This window comes from Scleropages formosus, chromosome 2 (genome assembly GCF_900964775.1).
Source record: "Scleropages formosus chromosome 2, fSclFor1.1, whole genome shotgun sequence".
NCBI lineage: Eukaryota > Metazoa > Chordata > Actinopteri > Osteoglossiformes > Osteoglossidae > Scleropages > Scleropages formosus.
In genome coordinates this window covers 25568220-25590143 of record NC_041807.1, presented here as the reverse complement: position 1 = coordinate 25590143, position 21924 = coordinate 25568220, and the positions used below count along the sequence as shown (strand labels likewise).

The window sequence follows — 21924 nt, the reverse complement described above, 5'->3', positions numbered from 1 at the left end:
ATCTTGGAACACAACAAACTGTGGAAACTGCCAGCTGACTGACTTATGAACCGATCACTAGAGAACCCCAGCGAACGTGCTCAACTGCTCAGTGTCATTTTGTCACAAAAAAAACTGAATTGAACTTAAGCCCTTTGTTTTTACACTCTTACTGGATCGTTTTTTGAATAAACTGACCCCATCTGACAAATGTTTCAGCGGTTCCCTCCAAAGCGCCGGGGGCCAACGCTGGCACAACGGCATTAACGTTACACAGCACAGCAAAGGCACGAGTCAAATCAGCAAGGATGGTTTATTCTGAATCTGGAAAATTCTCATTTTTATAAGCGCTAACCAGCCGTCCAAGGCCCATCACACAGTGCTCGACTGATTACACTATCATCATTCACCTATTTATACTATTGTGAAATGAAACAGAAAGGAGGATACAGTCACAGATTCACCTGGAAAAGATCTCTTTGGACTGTGGGAGAGAAAAAAGGGGGTTTAATGCAAAGTCCACACAGACTGAGCTGGATTCGAACCCTTGTTTGAAACAACAGACCAGGAGCTTTGAGGCAACAGCACTAAATTGTGGTTTTACTCTTCGAGATGGAAGGCCTCCTGAGGGATTGACCACAGGATAAAGTATGCTGATGACTAAATGAGAACACAATATTTGTAGAACGAGGTAACAAAGGAGTCGAGAACAGGTAGAATGAGGTAACGGTGGCATTTCTGTACGACTTGGTGAGTAAATGGGGAAACACGGTCCGTCTCACATCAGAAGGCAAACATCTCCGTAAAAATGGAATCAGTTGTATGAAATCCTCAGATGAAATTGTTAAATGTGGTCATTCCAGGGAGCTTGACAGTTTAAGCAGAGTCACGTTTTCATTACGAGACTCCTGCAGGGTTCGATTGTATGTGCGGTTGCACGCAGTCCAGCGCCCCGTCGTTAATCCCACAACTTTTTCATTTGCTCCAGGTTAATTGTCCTCTGGGCCTCACGACAGATTACCGAAATCCTTTTGAAGCTGTCAGAAAAATATCACACTCCACAGCACTGCAAGTATTAATCGTATTTTTCTACTGTACATGAGCACATGGATTAAGCTCACCTCGCTCAAAGGTTTGCTCTTGCAGCAGCACGGGACAGGCATTCGGACACGTTTTGGATATTTTTCCAGGTAAAACAAGCCAACTACTATGTAATATTTAATGCATGTTTTAAATAGCTAATCCAGCCTGGGTTCAATGAAGAGATGAATGAAACACTTAACTAAAAAAAAAATAGCAGAGCATAATGTATCAGCAATAAAATAAAGAATATAAATTCTTATTTCTGTCTTGCTCAAGTGATGGCCCGTCCAGTGCCATAGATGTGATGCGTTCGTTGGCAACCTGCACATGAATTATATCATCAGGTAGCCGGACTTGCGGCAAAGCGGGGTGCAGGTGCAAATCCGAGAAGAGAAAGAAAGCAATGCTGCCCACGCTTAGCCTCAACCGCTAGTAATTGTGAAAGAAGGAAGAAGAAAAAAAAAAACACAGCCATGTGCAAATTGTTTTGCTTATTTAAGGATAATCCTGATGACAGTACGATTAATAATTTTTAGCTAACACCCCTCTCCAAAGAAACTTACGACAACTGACCTATTTCTACAGATGGGTGCTTTTTTACTCTATCAGTTCAGGGTAACTAATGTGCTCAGCCGTACTACAGCTGGAAGGGGACTGGAACCTGGGCCCTTGAATTACAAAGCAACAGCTGTAACCACTACCCCACCTCCTGCCCATCTACCTGCTAATTAAACAGTCTGTAAACCATGTGAATAACGTAACCCGATGAAGAACATGCTCCTTGGCTGCGATACAAGTGTCCACCGGCACAGCGCTTACAATTGACAAAATAACTCCGCACGCGTTCCGGCCGCTTCTCCTTCCCACTCTAGTCGTTTTGAACTTCTGAGCAAAGAGACAGAACACTGACAGGGAAAGTATTTCTCTTTCCCAAAGTGCTGCAGGTTTCCACAGTACCATATCTGCACTTGACAGTAACCATGCACATCGCTTACGTCACGGCTCAGGGGCTGGGTGTGGTGCTTCACCATCATTACATTTACATTTATTCATTTAGCAGACCCTTTTGTCCAAAGCGACGTACATCTCAGCAAAAGTACAATTTATGCATTGCACTGAGAGAAGGAGACATAGCTGCAGACAAGAAAGTCTCAAGCAAACCTAGTTTGTTGCCTACCACTTGCTGCACCGAGGTTTATCGTTCGAGTAGGTGCATAAGACCCAGGATAGACAAATCCCGATACCCTCCCACCAATTTTTTTTTTAAATATTATAAGATACACAAATAAGCAAATCCAATGCCAGAGTAGTGGCTGAATAAAGGTTGTATCTGGGAATGCCTATGGAATTACGACGCGTGAACAGTTACACCGTAAATGAACTGGAGAGATCTTGGGCGAAGTGGATCCGGAAAAGTGAGTTTTCAGACCCTTCTTGAAAGTAGACAGAGTTTCCGCAGTTCTGAGTGAAAGGGGAAGGTCATTCCACCACAACGGAACCAGAACCGAGAACCTCCGAGCTTTACCTTTCGTGCACGGGACCACCAAGCGAGCAGAAGTAGACGAGCGAAGGGGCCTGGCTGGGGTGTAGCGGTTGAGTAAGTCTTGTAAATAGCTGGGAGCACTTCTATTGCAAGTATTCATTACTTTCTAAACACCTTATTTACTTTTATGTTCTTTTGTTTGGGTTAAAACTCAAAGACCCTTTAATGTAACACGATGCTGTTTGTAACCTTGGGCTCTGTGCTTCACTCCCTCTTGTCTTCTGCGTGAGTCAATCGGCCTTCAGGGGTCTGAGACATGGGACCACTTCAGTACTTTAAACTGCCGTCCACCTGTTTGACAGCTGGTAGGAAAGCCTACACCAGTTCTCCGTGACAATGTCTCCTGGCGTTTACTCAGCTTTTTTACTATGGTATATCCCCAATGCCAGTACACAAAGTAAACAAAGTGTGTTTTTATAGATTGAATGTTCTACAGGAAGAGGAACAAAAGGCCTAGAAATAAAACAGCTGAAACACCGTCATTGACTAAAAATAACAATATCAGACATCGCACTCCCCAGCCATCAGCTACCCAAAGTCTCCTTGATATTATGAGTGCGTTGCTCCCCCACCGTATTCCATTTCACCATGCTGCCACCACCAACATGGCCCCCTCCCACTATTGTCCTTGGCATTTAATTCGTTCAGTCTTCATTTATACTCCGTGGGTGCGCGCACACACACAAGAGTTTTCAAAATGCGTGACAGCTGCCTTTCACCAGATTCAAAAGCAGGGGATACTGTTGAAAAGCCATTATAAGACCTGCGTGACTTTCCGTTTCCAACAACTCTTCTCCAAGAGGACCTGCACGGATTTCATTGTGCCGATCACCCAGGAAACAGTTTCAAAATAATTTCTTTGACCACATTATTCCTGCAATTCTCCCCCAGCTTCACAGCAGCAGGACTTCTGCTAAAACTTTCTGTACTGGACAAATACCGAGTCTTCCGGACCAATTAACCAAAGAACTTGCAATACATGACCACCAGCACCAAGTGAGTACCAACTGGAAACCGTCCTTCAGAAGGCACTCCTAAAGGGTTTTCATGTGGAAAAGTAGATGTTAACACATTGCAGGCAACCATGTGCATGACAGCTTTATTTATGCTGTAAATCTGCAGTGTTTGGGGTGGCAACAGCATCGTCGCATTATACAGACAGAGGGCTTTTAGGATCAGGGCTCTGCAAAGTTCCTTTGCCATCTCAGTACAGCGTTTAACCTGGATCTCGGAAGGGTCTGAACCTAGGGTGCGAGGGGATGGCCATCAGATATCAGCACCCTCTGCTTGCACACACTCATCCGGCAATGAGACCGGAGTCCCAGCATAGACCCGACAGGTGCTCTTCTCCATCAGGACATTTCAAGGCAAACAAGAAGTGACAGCAAAAAGGCAGGACCCAGGTTTATGATTATTATTCATTATTCGGCATCATCTTTCATAGTATACATGTTAGGTGTTTACACAACAAATCAGTTTGAAGGACAGGCCTTCAAAACTGTGACAAGAGCCAAGGAGGATGCGTGGATCGTGGAGTCGCAAGCATCCACCCAACCGGAGTCACTTAAGAACAAAATAAAACAGAAAAAGGGGAAAAAAAAAAAAAAAAAGGAATCAAAAGAGGCACTGATAATTAAATACATTCACCCTGGAAGCAGCGAAGAGAAAGCAAACAGCTGACGGTACTGTTTAATGGTACTGAGACGTCTTTCTTGTTTCTGCATGAGAGATAATATAACCACAGGAGCCGATGCAAGAAGTTGCCACAGTCGAGGGGCAACGAATGATCACATTTAATGCAGGGACAGTCATACACGAAGGGGTGATTACTGAAGAGTAGGAGATAAGCTGAATAAGAAAGCGATGACCCATGTCACACTAAACACACTGACGACAGTGCCAAAGACAGCTGCATATTCATTCATTCACTTCATGATTATCCTCGGCAATCCTATAATACTGGGAACAAATTCATTCCTGCCTCAACTGGAAATGGGGCTTAACATACAAGACGAGGCGTTAAGATAATTAAAAAAAAATATACATATTTCCAGGGGATAAAAACGTCACGGTTACGTCTCAAGTGCAGAAAAGCACTGCAGTAAAGCAGACGACACACTTGTGTTCATACTTCTAGTTGCGCTGCAGATGCATTCGTCAGAAGACAGATATATTAAAACTTTACATTACATACATCTATTTATACACCTCGGGCATATGGTGCCCTTGGGATTTGTTAGCCTAATGGTAACAAGTTCAGTTCCTTAACCATTCTGCCTCCTGCTGCACAGGACAAAGGAGATGTTTTCACAACCATGGGTAGCAGTGAGAGATACCGGAAAAATGTGAAGATTTCGGTGCTGGAAATCAGGCACACGTTTAAAGACTGAAAGATGGACTTCATTTGGGAAGGGATGCAATGTCAGAGGATAAAGGCTGCAATCCCAGAGTGCTTGGCTACCTCCGCTTGAGCCCATTAATAGCGCAAAGGAGTACAAAATACACACTACACACATGCAAGTAACCATGGCTACGCTGTAATTGGCCACCTCTAATGCAGAAAGTGCGTTGGATGAGCACTGCATGGGTGCAGGCACGTGCGCGCGCACACACGCACGCACACAAAGAACCCCCGAGCACAAGCTGGGATGCCTGCACCATAACAAAGAATCTAAGACTTGTTCTAATTAATTTGTCCCTGTTTTTCTTCCGGGGCTTGAAATGCATCCAACTTGATAAACACACAGAGCAAACCCTGGGACATCAAATCACAGGGGATGGGAAATTAAAACAAAATGAGCCACGGTGAAACTGGAGCCCTGGGTCACGTCGGTGCACCTTTGACTCCGGCACCTTCACTTGGCTGTGATGCAGTAGGTCACTGGCAAGAAACACAGAGAAATGAAAACGATAATGCAAGCAGGCAGTCCACCTGCAGGACGCCACACTAGGCGGCAAGGGCAGGAATCACCGTGATTTTTAGTGCTGCGGGGGGGGCACAGTAGGAAAGGTTGCAGGTTCATGTATCAAGTTCAGGATTTATGCCATACTCTTCCACAAATTTGAAACACAAAAAAAACTTTTCCAGGAAACACCAAGCTGTTTAAATTAACAAAAAGAGATACAAAAGTTGATGTGGATGAAGGCAGCGGTGCAAGAAGGACACCTTGCCATATGGCAATGTTTCAGTCATACCGTCACAGATTAGAAACGGTCACAGTATTTTCCACTTTAATTTAATTGTGCTTCTTTCAGTGACATAACAGCACAAAAATCTGTGTGATAATATTCCATATCTCCCAAGCTGTTAGCACACAGAAGTGTGTAAGACAACAGAAGAAAAGTAGCACCTCATTGCAGTTGTGTAGAGCACCTTCTGGTCCATTACTTACATGCAAACAATTCATTTAGACATCTACAGCTAGCATGAACAGCTATGGACCTCAACTGAGAAAGTCTTGGCTATGATAGCACTCCAGTAAAAGTCTAGTCAAAAGTTTGAGTACACTTGTTGGGAAATTTATATTCACTAAGCATAGTTTGATCAAGAAATTAGCCCACATGTCTTCCCAGCTCTTCTACAGCAGTTCCCAGACATGTAGGACACTTGTGGATTGCTGTACTTTCACTCTCCTGTATTACCCAGGTTGCCCATGTGTACTCACACCTTTTGCTGGTACTGTGTAATGTAACTTTGTGTCACCCCTCAAAAGGAGCTATATAGAAACGTCATCCTTTCCTGTGTGAGGAACGCAACATCAACAGTTCAGGTTTTCGTTTAAATGCAAACAGCTCCGTTGTGTAGGAGGCCCCTTCTAGACCAGACCAAGGACACCTGACGGGGCAGAGTCTGGGAGACAGTATCCCAGCATCGAGCAGCCTACGCTCCTGCCAACCATTCACCAGTCAGAGCACATGCTGAGCCAGATGCCTGTTTGATGTCAACCATGACCCAAATACAACGACAAAGAGCTGTTTGCGTGATGCCTTGCGTGCCTGTGGCGTGAGACTAAGATGAGCGTTACTAACACAGACAAAATACTGACAAGAGAATAAATGTCAACTAAAAAAACCACACACAGAAAGCCTTTTTGCTCAGCATTTTTTTTTTTTTTTTAAAGAAACAAACCAAGAGATTTCACATGTTTTTACTGAGGATTTAGTTAGAAGTTCTGATAGCCTCCTAACAAAGTCCTCTCTATGGGCTCTTTCCAAATTTCTTCATCTGAACTCACCAGGAACGGTTTGCTTCAAACTCTTATGAGGATGATTTTCCTACTACCTTCTAGGAAAACGGCCAGAGATGTGAACGACCTGATGTGCAGAATACTTGCACTGATGATGTGTAGAAGCACAGAAATTACGACTCACAATCCCTCACGGTGCAGACACTTCCTCCAAGATGCACTGAAACAGAACAGGCTCTAAAAATAAGCGAAGGTCAAAATACCAAAAGGAAACTTTACAGAACAACAAATGGTTTTCTTCCTGAACTTGTTGATGTAGCCTTGCAGCAGTGGAGCCGGCGACCTGTCATGGAGTCAAGATGATAACATCAAGCTCTACAATAGTTGATGTTGAACCTCCGTTTATTTCAATGGGGACTGTATTCTTCACCCACCTGATGTGGGATGTATTTATTTCCAGAATCCACAAAAATGTCCAAGATCCTTAAGTTTTATAAGATACCTTCAAAGCAGCAGGAGATATAAAGCCACCTCATTTGGGACCAACCTGGAGTCCTTCCTCCCGTTCTCCACGCTCTGCTGGAGCTCACAGCCAGCAACGAAGTGCATAATTACAAACCACAGTTTAAATCCTCTAAATCCTCTGCCCTAAAGGTTCAGGCCCATCTCTTGATTTATAAACGGATAAAAAAACAGCTTTGCCCACTTCCTGACTGGTCGGGACCTTGGACTACTTAAAAAGTCATTTGGTTGGACATGCTTCCCTTCCCGTGCCCCATCGGGCTGTAACAAACAGGAGGGCCATACATCTTTCACATCCCAAAAAGGACTCTTCCGTGAGCCAAGGCCTTCTCCTTTTTCCAATCCATCACATGCTCAACGAGTCAGTCTAAACTCAGGGCTATTGTCTTCCATTCACAGGTGAAATCATGTTCAGCCAGAACCCGAGAGCTGAGGCTTTATAACTTGACGCTGCTTTCCTTTTCAATCTCCGGCATTCTGCACTGCTGGCTTCAGTGACGGCTGGCAAAAACACTGTACTCGCTTGCGATTAATATGCAATTAGAACACGCACAAGGGGCATTGGAGACCCGTCTTCATGATTAAAGTATGGAAAAGAATACGCTGAACAGTTTATAAGATGAGCTGCACTGGTTTTTTTTTTTTTTTTGAGGCTCATTCAGGCCTAAAAGTTTGAGGTGTGTGTGGTACATCACGGTGCAACCATGTGTCTGAGCTTGATAGGGACGCAGGTGTGGGCTGGGCTTTGGTGAAACTAAGGTCACGTCGCAGCACACAAGATCTGAAACAGTTTGTTATTTTTTTTTTCCACTGCTCTGCAAAGACAACACCAGTGAGCTGTTTTGATTTAGACTGCGCCGTGGCAGCGCTGTTAGTCCACCCTAAGTGTTCTGACATTTAAAGCACTGATTTAGTGTTTGTGGTGCTTCTCAGAGACACTAGCAAGAAAGATTAACAGACTGAGGGAGCATCAGAACTGCCTTCAGCAAGGTAACCATGCAAGCAAGTGTACAACATTAAAACAGAACCGCTTTTATCGCCATCACACATTGACAGGAGGGATTTCCAGTAAAGAGAAAAAAGGAGAAAAGGGAATAAGGAGTTATAAAAAGGGATGAGAGAGCAGAATTATAATGCATTTTTTGTGATGAGCTGCCCACACGGACCTCAAACAGCCTATGCGTCATCGAAAAAACCTGTGACACGCTGTGGTCACTTAGTCAAAACCAAAGAGTCCTGTTTTGCAAAGATGAAATAATATAGCCCAGCAACCTAGAGATGAGTGTTGTGACAACAGCACAACTCTAAAGCGGGACTGCCAGACACACGCACACAAAACTCCGAGCAGCCAGCGCACAGCTGCATAGGTTGCAAAGCTTTCGTGAAGAGGAAGTCCATCATATTTCCCGACCTTCTGTAACGAGAGAGGTGGAAGAAACAGAACAAGCGGACTTGAGCTTGTGAGAATGGTGACCTCATTGGGGTCGCATAACATCACCGCTCAGGAAGTGGAATCGTGGCACAAGAAAAATGAGTAATTCCGAACAGCTGCCACTTGAAAAGTCACTTCACACCTTGCATGTCATTTTTATTGGATGAAGAAATAGGATTAGAGCGTGATTGCTGGTCTCCATGGCTTTTTCACATTTGAGAAAATTAAAGGCAGGGGTGGAGCTTCCTGGGCAAAGAGGTCCCAGAGGACACCTCCTCCCTGGAGGAAATAGGCAAGCCTATCAGATTATACACTTCCTCAGCAACAACGCATTGTCCCCACTCATAAATGGGACCGTTTACTTTTTATTACTGCTTTTATAAACAGTACAGGACTGTGTACTTCGTAAAGGAAATAATTTATTCGTCAATACCTTTTATCTACCGCTTGATTTTTCAACTTGCCTCTTTCCTCTCCAGGTTGAGGGAAGGCATTTCCACCCTCTTGTGTTGAGTAATGCAAAAAAGGTTGCTAGAATATATTCCAATTTTATACGGATCATCAGCAAGGACAACGCTTTGGATGATGACACAGGCGCATCATTGCCTGGGTTTTGGACCTTGGATTTGTGGTACCAACTACTGAAAGCCTTGGCATCTAAATGCTAATGTGCTTATGAATATTCATTAATCATGGAGGACATTTCTTGTTAACTTTTAGATTGTTATTCCAAACATTATGCACAACAGTAAAGCACAAAACAAAGCAGACAATGCAAGGAAAACAAGTCTTGGGAGTTTTTCTAATACAGTACATTCCGTTATACATTGTTGTTACGTTGAGTCTACAAAACTGAGGCATGTTAAGGGACTGTTTTCCTCCCCCTAGTAACCCCAAGCATACCGCCTTATCCATTGTCAAATGATAACCACAGAGGACCGAGGCACCCTAGCCCAGTGCCTGGCTGCTACCGACGGAGTTGTTGTTCTCCATTTGCCCTCATCTCGACCCCCTGCAGACACACGCCTGAGTAAACAGGCAGACCACATTTGGCCCAAACTGGCACTCCACCCAACACAGGGTACCAAAGCAAAATATCAGAATGAACGTCATGGGGCTGGAAAACAAAACAGTTCACGTGGGGGGGGGACCTTCTGTTTGGAAATTGTATTCAATAAAGATTTGAGGGCTCACCCAAGGAAATCTAACCAAGAAAAATACATGCTATGTATAAACACATCCCCTCCCACTGAAAACACACTGCTGAAATGTGCCAGGAAGGACTGACAGACCTTGAAGAAAGACAAAACCATGTAGATGAGCAGAATGCAGCCTCGCTAGTGGCTTCCTGCTGCTTGCAAAGAGTACAAGGGTAGTGTCACAAAAGAGCTCATGTCTGACGGTTACCGCAAAGTGGAAAAAGTTCTCCAGATCGGCATTATTTCTTAACAGCACAATCACAACTTAAGGAGGCTCTAATGTGCCCCTGCATAGCACCACATCTTTTAACTCAAAAGGTATCATTTTTGAGGCAACTCAACATTAGGGGTCAAAGGCAGGCTGCGGATCAGCACAAACGACGCGTATCAGTGCTAATGTCCTTTTTAGACTTACTTCTTACTTAGCCACGAAGACTAATGCAGAACGTTTACCGAAATATGGCTCAGTAACAAGCTTACCCAGGAGCCACGGATTATTATATCAGGGTGAGGATAGGCAGTATAGAGCACAAACGTGTAGAGATAATTACAATGCTAACTGAAATGCTGGGATGGAAGCTGTCAGTCCATTTACTAATTTCGTGGCAACAGATCTAGAGCAACCACCATTTAAACATAAGTCCAGAAATTTTGTGCAGGCATTTTAACCCTTCTTGAAAAGCACTTATACATTTATTCATTTAGCTGATGCTTTTCTCCAAAGCGACTTACAGTGTTAACTTACAATTATTAACCCATATATACAGCTGGGTAATTTTACTGGAGCAATTTTTGGGGTAAGTACCTTGCTCAAGGGTACTACAGCTGGAGGTGGGGATCGAACCTACGGCCTTTGGATCCAAAGGCAGCGACCCCCATTCTACCGGCTGTCCCCCCACTTTTGCAAATGCAGATTGCAGAGATGAATTTTGAAATGGAGGCTACAGATGAAGTGATGGGAGACACCTGTCCTTTAGGTACCTGGGAGAGCCACACTCAGTGCTGCCGCATTCCATCACCCCCTCCCTGATGCACAGTCATTTTGCGAACGTGAACGCTGAAGAGTCACTATCAAGGTAATCAAGTCCAGCGATATTCAAAGGTACACTTGTCCTCTCAGGCCACCGGTAAAGGGAAAGACCAAAACCAGGTACATTACACCAAATCAGGCAGTGCAACCGACAGGGCACGGGTGCACCGCTTCCTGGACCCGAGCACCCAGAGGTTAAACGTTGACTTCTGCAGATCACCGAAAGAGGAAGCTGAGTGGGTGTCGCAGGAAAAGACATCGCTTCCGCAGCCATTTCACGAGACTTTGTTTAAAAGAAGAACAGGCATGAACAAAGAGGGGGAGAGGGGAGAAGTGGTTGTAGCGGAAATATGCAGAGATTGAAGGCGACGGCACTTAAGGGAAGGCAGAAATGGTCGACACGCAAACAGAGCGGCGCTAGCAGGTGGAGATCTGAGGGCCTGTTCAGAATCAGCACAGGTGCCACATATGATATCATCCTTTGTGAGAAAATGAACTCAATTTTAGGTAAGAAGAAGCATTAGTTCTCAACCAGAACAGCTCAACTCCAAAGTGTCTGAGATTCATGAGTCACGCGTGTGCAGGCACACATTTGCGCACGAGGTGCTACCACAACACCTTCTGCCGATGCTCAACAGATCATCCAGCAGATGAATAGGAACTCCAGTCTTTCTGAGGGGGATGGTAGAGAATTACTCACAGAGCGCGTTTCGTTGTGAGCGGAGGGAAGTGGCTCATTTTTGTCAGAAGGCGAGGAGAGACTCCAGCGGGATATTTCGAACACCACCCAACTCTTACCCATTTGACTTTCATCTAAGTCGGGAAGAGCATGCCCACAGACGCTCATTGATTTTTTTCGTGGACGCGAGACTGCTTGTGCCTTTCACCTTTATAAATTTAGCTCCCTTGGCATGGCTGTATAAACAAAAGGAGAATGAGTATTTCATGGCAGAACACCGGCAGTGTAACCAGAGCTACCTCCATGTGCGCGGTTTAAAAAAAAAAAAAAAAAAAAAAAAAAAAAAGGCCTGGGGCATATTCACAGTTTCCATTTAAAAGTGCAGACAAAACTTCAGCACCAACCGGTCCCGCATATAAAAGCTGCCCTATGTGAACCTCAAGGTCTTGTGATTCAGGTTATTGCCCTTTGGGTCTCACATTTAAAATAATTCAGATCTGGCCCGGAGGGCTCCCATAAAAAAAAAAAAAAATCCAGCTGAAGTAATCAGTAAACCGAGAGGCAAAAAATAAGCATCGCCAACTGGCAGCGGAGCACTTTAAATTAGCTGCGATGTGACTTGTGGTGTTCTAGATAGCCACTGCGAATCTGGCTGCCCGCGTCAAAAAGGCCTCGATTTGGTGATGCGCTTCAAGTCTGGCCGTAGGGACGTGAGAGTGTTGTTTGGAACAGATCGGACTGATTCAGGGTGCCGTCAGGAAGAAAGCCATGTAATCCAACGAGTGCCGTAACCAGCCGTACCGCACGGCCGTGCGTCTGGGATCACTCACATCTCTGCGTCAGCAGTCCATACACACAGCTGGACGGTTGCAGTGGAGTACGTGCGCACGCACACACACGCACACACAGCTTTTACAAAGTGTGTGATGCACCACAAACAGCTGCTGCATGGATAGTCCAAACTGATTTCGCATTCCGTGCGTCCCGTCTTGAGGTGCAGGGTCACAGCGGCTGTGGTTTGACATCCCTCCACACACTCCCCATCCCTTAAAAGCAAGTTCGCCCTAAATGCCACACTCACAACCCAAGTACAAATATCACCATGCTGCAGTGACAATCCCACAGTGTTCAGATACAACGCACATCAGAGAACAGTGCTGGTACAGCACAGACATTTATATATTTATTCATTTATTCATTTAGGTGATGTGTTTCTCCAAAGCACATTCAGCGCTAAACCACATACAATTATTTATCCATTCATATAGCATGGTATCTTTTACTGGGGCAATTCAGTGTTAAACCTTGCTCACCAGGTAATACATCAGAAGGTGGGATCTGAACCCACAACCTCCAAATCCAGAGGCAGTAGTGCTGACTGCTACACCATACGCACAGATGAACAGTGATAAATCTCATTGTCTCTTCCTCCTGTAATTCGCTGTGCTTCGGTCTTCAAAATGAAAGAGCTCACAGTTGACAGTAAAAATGAGAGAAGGTAGAAAGGGTAGGTTCAGGTGATGACGTGCTTTCCTTTACGGCATGCTCTGATTAGACAAACCAACGTGCCGCTATTATCACAGTTACTCTAACCGTGTTAGAACATCCGTAGTTGTTTGCCAAACAATATGTTGATTGCAACGGGGGATTATTAGTTTGGCAACTCTTGGGCTCTATATCTGCTTTAAGACTAAGATTTGGAATGGTGACACTAAATTGCCCTTACTGTGTGAATTGGTGAGAGAGAGAGTGTGTGTGTGTGTGTCTCTACCCTGTGATGGACTGGCTTCCTGTCCAGGGTGTACCCCCCTCAGCCTTTGCACCCGGTGATTCCAAGACAGGCTCCGGACTACCGTGACCCTAATAAGGACAAGCGGTTACTGACAACGGATGGGCTCTAAGTTCGTAAATGCTGAGAGTAGCATGAAAAGCGAAACGTAAATGCTGGAATCTCATCTGATGAAGCATAAAGACTACTCACAAATATATATATACATACCAGCACTGCAGAAACCATGCAAGAAAAACAGGTTTGTCCTATTTGGTCCCTCTCTGCCCTTGTTTATAGGAAAAGTATGATCAACTTGCAATGCCCACTCCAGACAGCAGCAGAGGTCACAGAGTTGCGCTTCCGTACAAAACGCAAAGTATTGCATTGCACTCGCACTGGCTCTGTAAATAATACAGCATGGATTTCTCTCTTATCCCACTACCTCCATGGGGCCTGGGGTGACCGAACAATTTTTCAAGATCTACATGTTGCATGAATAGACACAGCAGGGTACTCAAAGACAAATGGCAAAGTACACTGTGCAGGTGGTCACAATCTCGCACAGTTAAGAAGTCTATCCTCTAAAGTGTGCGTCTGTGTGTGTGTGTGTGTGCGCATGCAGAAACTACCTGTAAATGGACAGGAGCCTTTGTGTGTTAATCCTGATGTCTGCCTACATGTCAATAAAGTCTACAGCTGACTTGATTTTTCAGCCTGCCGCTCAATCTTCATTCCCCACAGCTCCCAGCACAACTTCCCCACACACACACACACACACACACACACACACACACCTCATGCCAGACAACTGCCACTGACCACACTCCAAGGTTCTGGCATGACATTAGAAGCCACGAGATCTTCACAGGAGCAGAGGGTAACTAAATCAGCCAACACAAGAGGTAAACTCCACCATCACTAAGCAGCTCGCATGCACACACACCTGTTATGTGAAGAAAAATGCCAACAGCCTCCCCAGGCACAACTATATAGCAACATTATAAATAAGAGGAACTTCAAGGGGCTATAAAGCACACGGTCACAGTGATGGCATTTTATCATATGACACTCGTGCTTGTCCGCAGGGCTGACAAACCTCACTCATTGAGACGGCTCCTTTGTGAACGTAGGAAGTCGAGCAGCGCATAAAAAGCCCCATCTTTAATCAACTACAAAACTCATAATCGTGATGATCCCTTAGACTATTAAATTTTTCCACCTCTGCAGCCTGGTTTACAAATTCACTTTTCCACAATCAGTGCTTTCGCCACTTCCCGCAGAGTGGATGGAGACTACGGGAAGCTAGGAAAGCCAAACACCGTGCCCTCATTACCATTGTCATCACCGCAGACGTCACAACGGCTTACAGACCGTGCCGAAAGTCAAATCATACGCTACGATAAATACCAAGAACCGCAGGTAAACGGCGCGTTAAGAGCAGCCGTGGACTCCGCACATTCCCAGTGAAATTTGAGTGCTAACGGTAAGAACCCGAGAATTAGACGGGATCTGGCTAAGCAAATATTACGCCAAACACCCTCCTGCAAAGAGTTGTGCGAAGACAGAGCGACAAGCCCGGGCCTGCGTTCAGATCAGAAGACAACAGAGCAGCTCCGAATAAGCTCTGCTCGGCGACGTCAGAGGAAATCTATTGTAGGAAGCGCGCCGAACACCTCGCGTCTATCTAGGAATGCTGCCGTCCGCAGCCCGATAAAGTTTTCCGCTCCTCTCCATAAAAGCAGCACGGCCAGATCAAGACGGCTTTCGCAACGTGTCCAAGAATAGATCTCCAGCGGTGCACACAGGATAAGGAAGATGGCGGCCTGCTCAGGAGCACTATTAAATATTCATACTCGACCAACCGTTAACACACAAATTTTCGAAATTTTTAAAATGCATTCACGTGGAAACCTGGTCCATGCGAACCCGACTTGCGTAGTATCTCAAGGTGGGAACTGGAGAGGTCTCCCCGGAGGCACATATCGCCACGCACCCAACGGCGGGGATTATATACCTGCCACACAAGCCATCTGTGGCACCGAGGTCGAGGGAACGCAAACTGACACAAAATCCCGCGGGTGGGTGACATGGCGCTGGTTCTTGCCCCTTCGTGGCTCACAGTGACGGCTACAGTCAGCCGTGTCCCTACAGGGCTGGGAGAGAAGCTGGCCAAGGATCATTCTCCTTGAAGGATTTTATGCAACCCGATTTTAAGTCGCAACCCGATTACACACCCGGTGAAGTGAAAAGCAGCGTTCAACTCGGAGGAGGTGCGTGCCTGTGCCCATCGCCCTGAATTGGCACTATTCTCACAGATCCAGCTGTAAGAATTAGGCGATTGGCTGTGACCGAACTGGGAAGAAGGGTTAAAATGCAAAAAAAAAAAAAAAAAAAAAAAAAAAAAAAAAAAGCAGCACAATTATTTTGAGAATAAAACGAAAAATTTTAGCGTAAATGCGATTGCAGCTGTAAATGAATACTATAGAGATAGTCCTCCGCTTATGACGGGCTTTAATTCCAACAACTCTGAAAGCTGCAAGCCCCCTTTTATTGCATTATATAACTGATAAGTTAATATAAACAATTAGCATACCTCAATGCTACGTTGTATAATAGGTTATATTTTCCACAAGTTTCACATGTGAACATTATGCTAGTATTTAGTAACAGAGTACAGCATTATAATTGTTGTGCTTCACTATTTTCATTTCTGAATCTGCACCATATGTGCACTTATGTTTTCATTTGCTATATGTTGTAGCCAATGTTATGCAACATTTGCAAATTTCTTTTTCTTGTTTGCATTTTGTATTGTCATCACTGTCTTTGAAAGTAATTAAACCAAACTGTCCAGCATCTGTTTGCCATGTGCCTTCAGCTGCATTTTAGAGGATGACTTTAGAAGATTATTAGGAATGCAGCTGGATTTCGACCAAGGGGCAGATACATAATACGTCCGATTACTTGGTTTTTGACACCTTTTAACTCGCACTTTCATTAGAGATAATGAACCACAGTGTGACAGCATTTCACAATATAGTTTGTGCACTTTGCTGGAACTTGCACGAAAACGTTTCGAGTAATAGGTTGCTGAAAATTGCCTTTTTTTTTTCCCCCCCAACTCAGTCCTATTTAAGTGAAGGAATCTACAGAGAAGCTGTTCTCGTAGGAGTGCGTTTGTGCAGACAACGTTTGCTCTCTAAATCAGTGAGTGGGAACTCCGCTTCCCTCGTTGTCCCAGAAATCCCCCAACAGCGCACACTGCTAGGCCTATCCCAGCATTCCAAAGGTTTGTCCAAAACCATCACGAGACATCGCTGTACTCTGGACAGCTATGCACTTTTACCAAACAAAAGTAAAGGATTTCACTCACTACTATGGGAAGGCCAGGGATTCTCCCTGAGAATCTCACAGCCTGTAGTGTTTGGTCGAACAGAGCTCTTAGTCTTGTCCATCCATGCCTGTCCAACTGGAGCAGTTGCGTAGGATAAGAAGACACCTTCTTTTAGAAATCTTCCCACCTTTACCATCTATGTTTCTCAGAAAAGACAAGGGCGACCAATTCACTGTTGAATCGATGTTTGTCACAAATCATGCGGCACGAGCGTCTGGGTCGAGCTAACCTTGTCCTCCAGCAGCAAATAAACTCAAGAGCTCCTGATGACTCGGTCGCTATCGAAAAAAAGGACAGGTAGCTCATTAAGAAAAAAGAAAAAAAAAAAAAAAAAAGACACACATCCAAAGTAAAGCTAGACTTTTTACATTGTAACCCATAACAGCACACCCAGAATTATGTACTCTGTTGCAATAACAAGCCACGTTGAGCTTCTTTGGGGACTTTGAGGTCCTTGAGTCCTGCAGAAATTCCCTCCATGTGTACCTATCGTACATTTTTGAGATGACTAAACCTTTACAATAGAACACTACCGCTCAGCTAGATATTCTGTTAAGTCAGTTAAGTGCCTTTTCCTCTGATCTGACAGCAGTTTCCCTTAATTCGAGTACCTTAGGCAATAGGCCATACAAGCGACCAATAAACCCCCGTGGAGACAGAAGCCCAGCAGTCTCAAGCAAAATGCTCTGTCATACAGAAAAAAGTATCTACAAACAAAAAACTGCCCAGTAAGGTATTATAAATTGTTTTGGTATAACAACACTTTTTTTTTTTTTTTTTAGAATCAGGGAAGAAAACATGCAAAATATATATTTTTTTTAATGCACTAAATTACATCCATGTCATTTTTCAACAAAATATTGAAACAGCAAGGATTCGTAATAACTGTTCACAATAATCATTTAAACGTAGCTTGTGCTCATCTGGCTTGCCTTTTCACCAGATAAACTGACATTTAACCACATTATCTCTCTAGCCTTTTCTGTCAAACCTTCTCTTTTCTGTGCATCGTATGGCACCTGTTGCGAGGATGCTGGAAAAGCGTGGGGAAAAAAATGCAAATGTGAAATTAACTTTCTGCCACCACTTCTCTGTGCCACTTTTCCTGCATCTGTCACTTTAGTCACTTCACAGCAGAGCTCTACTTTCACTGAGAAGTGTGAGTGTGACTGAAAGTGGAACTGCACAGGTGAGACCTGCCTGGACAGGTAACGTCTTCCCTGGCAACAGGACCACATCTAAACCCCAGTAAAACCAAAGGGGGATAGAAGGGAGTTCCTGCCACTGTCCCCAACCACCACTGAACCTGAACAGGCTCCGAATGACCAAACAATCAGTGCACGTAACGGTGTTCAGTCTGGGTATTTACATCTGTGCTCAGGTAAAAATGTCCAGCATACATGTCCCTCCCCCACCCACCTCGTCTCTCTTGCTCTCTCTCTCTCTCTCTCATTGTTTGACAGAGGAAATGAAAATTGCATTGCTTGAAAAGTAATAGAAAGGCAAAGAGCAAATAATGGAATATGCCAAGGATCAAGTCACTGGAGGGATAGCATTAGTGTCCAAGTTATGAAAGGGAAACATTTCTGAATCATGTTCTGAGCCCCATGGACTGGTGCCATTTCAGTGAATTCCAATAAAACAAAAGAAAAAGAACTGTGTTACAAGTGACAATAAAATACCTGTCCTCAGAATTTCACTGCAGTTTGTCTCTAATCCTAATTCCACAGTGTTCAGATCTCACATGTTCTTTGTTTGCGGTGCAAAGGACGTTGGCATACAGCACGTTACTGCGAAAATGCGTCTGCAAAGCACCGTTTTCCCCGTTTACAAGGAATTTATTGACACTTCCTTTGCTTTTCAGTTCAGGGTCTGAATTTGGAAATACAGATTTAGCAGTTAGTTTGTAGCCTCCAAAACGAGACTCTTACTAAGAGCCAGAGTTCAACAGGGTGAAGAGAGACCCTTTCACTTCAGTCAAAGGATTTCCTGTGTTGCTCTGTGCAGTCCGTGAGATGAGACCTAAGAAGCGCTGATCTAAACATTACAACCTTTGAGCTCACCAGTGAATGAAACAGAATTACACTCAAAGCTTTTGTTTACTATGACATCTGATAAATCAAGACTTCTTGTTTATTGTCGTCGTTAAGTGTCTTTCTGCTAACCCCCCTCAGTTCTACATTCTAGGCTTCTGCAGGAGATGACTCATTAAAATCGGGACGTTTTATATCAACCGAAGCTTGTGCACATTGGTTAAAACCATTAACAGGTTCATATATTGATTTCATAGAGAAATCAAACAGGAAATAAAATTTGATTGCAATTATCAGCGAAAGCATTGACATGCAATGCCTACGATCCAGTAAGGCAAATGGCATTTAATTACGCAGCATCTTCTCGTTTCTCCCTTTATGCTCCGAAACCCGGTTTAAGAAAAGCCCCTTTAAAACACAAAAGAGCATTATGAAAACAAACTAGCAGCAGGACTAGTCATAACTGTTGGAGGCTTAGAGGTCTGAAAGGAGACTGACACTATCAAAGTTAACATCAATCAGAGAAAAGATATTTGTACTACTGTATATGGGCTATTAAGTACAACCTTCAGTCTCAGCCTCAACTTTAATGTGTTTAAGCAGGTGTCACATTTTTATATATTGGCACAACTTATTCCCCATTAACATACCAACAGTTCAGTAACAACCAGGTTGCAGGGTCCAATCTATGGAAAAAAAAAACCTGCTTTTATTTTCATGAGCACAAAGCCTGTCCAAGTTCACGGTAACAAAATGTAAATGGAGAATGAAATGCACAGCTTGATTTTTTTTTCCCCCTAGAGTTTAAGAATGGCTCTGAATGTAGAAGGAACCAGAAGAATAAAAACTTTAACAAATGTAACTCAAATCTGCATAATCTGCTGAAAGGTTGTTTGTCTTTAGAGCAAAGAAGAACGCAGTGAAGCTGCAGTCACAGCAGACAAAACAATGAAGAAGCTGTGTGCTGGGAAGAAGGAAACAGCCCGCAGTGTGTAGAGATGTCATCCGCCGCGCAGTGAGTCACACAGATTCACACTGCATTGACATTTTCATAGTTAAATGGTTGTAAAAGCCCTAAAACGTTTTAGAGTAGCCATTAACTCTATTGAGAGTGGAGGCATGGGAGCCGCACGGTCACAAAAGCGGAGGAGAAGAGATGTCCACCGTCAGCACCCTGATTGCAATTATTAACTATTATTATTAGTCAATTAATGGTGAAATCAAGAGGCACATAGCGTAACCATACGGATCACCTCCTATTTTCATATTTGCAGAGTGACATTAAGTGAGGGTGCGGGGGAAACCCTTTTTAATCTGTTCACTAAAAATGTTGGTGTCTAGAAAATGATGGTATTTATGGTACTACACTGTTTGAATTTGCAAGCCACATGAGCTCTTTACACAGAGAATTACAAAACTAACAACCCTTTAGATGGCCATTTTCGCAAATTTGCCTCTTATGACTCAACACCTTCCCAGAAGCTTACTTTTTTGCAGAAATTAAAATGGATCATGAAATAAGCTTTTATAACAGTTCCTATGAATTCAAAAATACCTTGGGGTTTCTCCTATGAAATGCTCTCCCTCTCATCTTGATAGACAAAATATTATATTGATGTAATACACATCCCGCGTTCACACGCAATCCTATAAATATAATAATAATAATAATAATAATAATAATAATAATAATAATGTATGAAGATGAGATTCTGAAACAGCGCACCCTTCCCACCCGAACATGTCAGTTAGGTACCACGTACTCAGTACTGTAACCGTGTGTCACACATGAGACACTCAAGACTCGCTACGCGTGTCACACGCATCATCATGACGACGATGTTGCACTACGATCAGGGATGGATTCCATACCCAGCAGGAGCAGTTTCACTTCTCTGGCCGCCTTCTCTCCGTCTTCTCGGAGGTTTTTATCGATTATCTTGGACCTCTCGGCGGCCGCTTTATCTTCAGCGCTGACAGTGCAGCCCATGGTGATGATGGTCGCGATCGCTCGCTCACTTCTCTCTAATGTAATGTAAAGTGTATCAACGTATCAGCGCCGCCGCTGCCCGCGATTACTTTCCCCTTTCGCTCTTCTCGATCTTCTCTTCAGTTCAGCAATCTTCTTAAGAACTTGGGTCTACCCAAGAGTCCCTATAGATAACTTTTGTTTAATCTTTTTTTCACTTCGGTGTGGGACTTTCACCAACAAGCGGTATAATGATCGAGCCGTTCGAGGTGGTTCGCGGAAGGCAAGAAGAAGAAGTGTCCCCGTAATGGAACAAGTGTGTGGCCAAATGAAGAGCGTAGAAAAGACGAAATCACGGAAGAATCGCTCACACACGCCGCGACAGTAACTTTCAGCAGAAACGCCACTCTCGCACGAGTCGATCGCTTGACCGGTCGGTTCGGTGGCTCTCCGGAGAAGAACGAGCCGGACCCACGCGAGTTGGCTGGGCAAAAGGCTCCTCGGCACGTCTGCTCCAGCGGCGCGGTCACGTTCGGGATCCGCAGCGTATCACCAGTGGTACCGTACAGTGTCTCGTCCGCGGTAAACCCTAAGCTGCCTTCTCAGAAACATGCATTTCCTACAGCACCGCCAAATCACAATTCATCTGTCTGACGGATGAATTGTTTCGCCGTTTTCCCCCCTCGCCTTTGATTTATCTCGCTTTTACGTTGAACCGCCACACCCGAACCCGTTCAGAAGTTCCGCTCTCCCCCACTCCGCACAGCGGACTAGCGACCAGCCCTCCGACGGAACGCCCACTCGATCTGCGTTGCATTGTGGGAAATGTAGTGATGCTTTTATGATAAACTGGGAACCATTCGTTTTCCCTCGGAGGAACGCCCACTCGGGTTTGCCTTGCATTGTGGGAACTGTAGTAGAGTTTTGTGAATGAATTGAGAACGAATGTCTTTCGTTTTCAAAGATCTCCTCTGCAGTCTTTAACTGAATTAGAGAATGTTTACTAGTCTTGTTTATGAAGGAGTTTCGGGATCTGAGCGTTAACATTCTGGATGAATAGACCTTACCATTTAGTAAAAAGAGGCCTAATTTGCCGATTCCCT

At 44.3% G+C, this 21924-nt stretch overlaps 1 protein-coding gene across 1 annotated transcript in view; it reads right to left on the bottom strand.

The window, feature by feature from the left end:
• The window catches only part of gnai2b (guanine nucleotide binding protein (G protein), alpha inhibiting activity polypeptide 2b), a 69251-nt gene extending 47631 nt beyond the window's left edge, over positions 1-21620 (bottom strand). The window contains exon 1 of the mRNA XM_018756666.2: positions 20725-21620. Within this exon, the coding sequence (XP_018612182.1) occupies positions 20725-20842 (118 nt within the window). The 5' untranslated portion in view covers positions 20843-21620. The remainder of the gene's footprint in view (positions 1-20724) is intronic.
• Positions 21621-21924: the final 304 nt, after the last annotated feature.